Source organism: Octopus bimaculoides, chromosome 3 (genome assembly GCF_001194135.2).
Source record: "Octopus bimaculoides isolate UCB-OBI-ISO-001 chromosome 3, ASM119413v2, whole genome shotgun sequence".
Classification (NCBI taxonomy): Eukaryota; Metazoa; Mollusca; class Cephalopoda; order Octopoda; family Octopodidae; genus Octopus; species Octopus bimaculoides.
In genome coordinates, this window is record NC_068983.1 from 162,012,634 (window position 1) to 162,017,073 (window position 4,440).

The 4,440-nt window shown below is 38.6% G+C and overlaps 1 protein-coding gene across 1 annotated transcript in view; it reads right to left on the reverse strand.

The window, feature by feature from the left end:
* Positions 1-4,440, reverse strand: part of LOC106867199 (aquaporin) — a 45,180-nt gene that overhangs the window by 16,664 nt on the left and 24,076 nt on the right. Inside the window, exon 2 of the mRNA XM_014912005.2 lies at positions 998-1,185. Coding sequence (XP_014767491.1) covers positions 998-1,185 — 188 coding nt within the window. The remainder of the gene's footprint in view (positions 1-997; positions 1,186-4,440) is intronic.

The following is a 4,440-nucleotide window of genomic DNA, read 5'->3' on the forward strand; positions in this document are numbered from 1 at the left end:
TGACGAAAAAAATGGGTCGGCAATATTGAAAGTGACTTTGTAATGCAGCGAGCTGGCAGAATCCTTAGCGAGCCGGGCGAAATGCTTAGCGGTATTTCGTCTGCTGTTACGTTCTGAGTTCAAATTCCGCCGAGGTAAACTTTGCCTTTCATCCTTTCGGGGTCGATAAATTAAGTACCAGTTACACACTGGAGTCGATGTAATCGACTTAATTTCTTTGTCCTTGTTTGTCCCCTCTATGTGTAGCCCCTTGTGGGCAGTAAAGAAATAATCGTGAACACGATGGTTAGCAGCGCTTCGTCTGTCTTTATTGTCCTGAATTGAAATTCCGCCGAGATCAACTTTGCCTCTCGTCCTTTCGGGATCAATAACATAAGTACCAGTTGAGCAGTGGGGTCGATATAATTGACACACCCCTTCTTCGAAATTACCGGCATTGTACCAAACTTTGAAATCATTGTTGAAAGTGCTTTTCTTTTCATCACGTGGGTGCCAGATTGGAAAATGTCTCAAATAATCTTGAAATGGATTAGTTTAAACCTTTCGAGCTTAAAAGACAGACAACAGAGGATATTGAGGATTATTTCACTCTTCTGAGCAAAGATTCAAACCTCCTAACTTAAAGGGAATCATGTTGTAAGATATGCGTTTTTTGTCAAATGTTTTTATTGGTGAAACAGGAAGAAAAATATATTTAATAGTCAATCGAAATATGCCTTATGTTCAGCCCACTAAGAACGCACCTCTTACACAACACACACACACACACACACACACACACACACACACACACACACACACACACACACACACACAATTTTTATGAATTCAAGGAGACTAGTTATGGGTGTATATGGTGTATATGGATACTTCACTTAATACTTGCATTTTGTGGTTAGCTATCTACTACAAACTTGCAGTATGGAGTGTATTCTAGGATGCCACTTCCCCGTCAAAATAATTAAATAAACTTAAAGGAATTTAATTTATCACTTACCCTTTCAGGAAGAATGCCCCAACAATTGCTCCAAGACATTGTGCAATGATGTAAAAAAGGGCTCGTAGAGGAGTGATGTTAAAAACTATTGCCATGGCAATCGTGACTGCTGGGTTGATGTGGCCTCCGGAAATATGTCCCACCATCTGGACCATCGCCATAATTCCCAAACCAAAACATAGCGCAATCTATAAAAAATAAAAATGGAAAAGAACAAATAATAAATCCATTGTGTATTAATCTTTCTAATCTTTAATAAATTAAATCTAATTGTATATAAGATTAATTAGGATTAATAAGGTCTTGGACGGCTGCCTGCACCTTCTCCACAAAAAAGTTGTGAGTGATTTGTATTAATAGTCAGCTTTGGGAAGAGAACAGTTTCAAGTCATCCACAGAACAGCTAATACGAACTTTATTGTATACATTATATGGAATATAACCTTCAATTAATGCCGTTACGAACCATTGGATTGGAAAAAATCTAAAAGCAAATACATGTCTCCTTTTAAATGAGCTCTAAAAAGAGCAATATGAATTTTACGGTCTATTAACTTAATCTTTAGAGTTTCTCCTCAACGTGTCAGTCTATTCATAATAGGCGTACAGGTGAGACATTTCAACATCTATGAAAACTAGGTTATAATTCCTCAAAAAACTAATTATGTCCCTCGCTAAGCAATCCAATCTTTCAACACTTCTCTTCAACTATGTGGCAAGAATGTTAATAATTCGTGTCACACACATACACGCACGCACACACACAGACATATAATCTATTAAGGAAACAGAAGACGGATTTGGTATTAGTCTTTCCTCCGTCCGACGATCGTTTCGACCAATCCTGCGTCTTTCCTAAATGGGTGGGATGATGTGTAGCATGATGTGTTGTATCAATCTTGTAGTCTGGGTCACATCAGTTACATGCATACATAAAGTGGTGTCCCGTTAAAAAAATACAGAGTTCAGGCAGACATTTTGGTATTTGCCCACTTCGTGGCAAAACCCCATTCCCTAACGAAGCGGGAAAATATCAACATGACTCCATGAACTCAATATTTTTAGCGGGACATCGCTTTATGTATGCATGTACCTGATGTGACCCAGCCTGTACATTATGATGTACATCATCCTACCCATAAAAAATGAGTTGAAACGATCGTCGTACGGAATAAAAACGAACACTAAATCCATCTTCTGTTTCTTTAATGGATTATTATCTCAACTAACGCTGCGGAATTCCTGAAGTAGATCCAAAAGGAATATACCCCAACTGTGGATGACACCAGGTAGCACAAAACAGTACTAGTGCTTTACTCAAGACATCAACACACTAAAACACACACACACACACACACACACACACACACACACACACACACACATGTATGTATGTATCTGAGTGTATATGTATTTGAGTGTGTTTGTGTATATTCATATATATGTATATATAAATATACAAGGTTGGGTTGAAAGGTTTATAGGTTGACTATGAAGGAGTGATGCTAGAGCCGTGAAATTTTGCATGCATTAATTTCAACTCTTCTTATTAAAAGTTGCATCGTTTTATTTTTCTAGATAAACTGACATCTGACTGTTCAAAGACTTCAGAAGTAATTAATAATGACTTCGCTTGAAAATGGACAAAATTTGGCATCGCGGTGTTACCAAGCAGCTGCAGAAAAAAGGGTTTAGCCCCAACAACATTCATGTTGACATTGTTGCTACATTAGTGGATGACGCTCCCTATTTATCAACAATGCTAACGTGGACTGCTGAATTTAGGAGGGGAAGGGAGAGAGAGAGAGAGAGAGAGGGAAAGAGGGAGAGATAGATAGATAGATAGAGAGAGAGAGAGAGAGAGAGAGAGAGAGGGAGAAGGAGAAAGAATAGTAGATTTAATGGTCAATACAAGAGGGGAGGTGAATGGTTCTGTGTAGATATAAGAATATAAATCGATAAAAATCAAACGAAAACCACGAGTAAGACTATGAAGCTAAACGGAAACTAACAAGCTAATACATAGAGTCGAACAAGCGAGAACAAGGGACTGAATAAGCGTAGAAATACAACGGGAAACAAACAACAATCAAAGAAGTGTAAAAGGAAGATAAATACGCCTATAAAACAGAAGAACATCTAACCTTTCGAGTAATACCTTTTAACAAAGAGAAGAAAAAGCATTAAGACAGACAAGATAAAAAGAGAACATATATGATACTAAACTGAGACGTATATAAATCTTAGATTCAATAAGGTGCATGTTTTTTCTTTTTCTCTTGCTTCTCTCAATCTTTTTCTTTTTCTTTAATAAAGGGTCACGTGTCAGTTCAGTTTGATCAATTTTTGTGTCTGTATTTGTTTTTGCTTATTTTTTTATTAGACCTGGTAAAATAAAACGTTACAGTTGCTTTACTCTTCAAACTGTACACTAAATTTCTATCAAATTTCGCTATCTAATACATGATTTTCAGTCGTTCTATCTCACATCCTCAAGTGGCTGAGCACTCCACAGATACGTGTGCCCTTAACGTAGTTCACTGGGAAATTCAGCGTGACACAGAGTGTGGCAAGGATGGCCTGTTGAATCGCAGGTACTACTCATTTTTGTCAGCTGAGTGGACTGGAGCAACGTGAAATAAAGTGTCTTGCTCAAGAACACAACGCGTCGCCGGAAATTGACGATCGTGGGCCGAATGCCCTAACCATTAAACTACGCGCTTTCACACACACACACACACACACACACACACACACACACACACACACACACACACACACACACATTATTTTATTCTTTTACTTGTTTCAGTCATTTGACTGCGGCCATGCTTGAGCACCGCCTTTCAGTCGAACAAATCGATCCGAGGACCTATTCTTTTGCCGAACCGCTAAGTTAAGGGGACGTAAACACATCAGCATCGGTTGTCAAGCGATGTTGGGGGGACAAACACAAACGCACACACACACACACACTTATTTATATTAATACACATTAATATTCACGTACATATACGCGTGTGCGTATGTGCAGCTAAGTGAACGCAAATAGCCATCGTGAGGCGTTCATAGCAGACAAAGGCCAAGCAATACTGACTCAAAGACTAACATTATGTTAGAATTCCTCTAAAGATGGCTCATCTTTTCATCTTTACTTTTCAATACGATAATTATCACTTAATCATTGACGCATTGGAAAGAAAATAGCCTGGATTCGCTGGCGAACTTACTTTAATGATAGTTAAGTGTCTATTTAATAAGTGGTGACTCAAGGCTTCGAAAAGTGGCTGAAGGAGGTTCATTAACCGCAAAATACCTCGACAAAACCAATACATACACGTACATAACCATGCGTGTTCTCGTGTGTGTGTATGTGTGTGTGTGTGTGTGTGTGTGTGTGTGTGTGTGTGTGTGTGTGTGTGTGTGTGTGTGTGTGTGTGTGT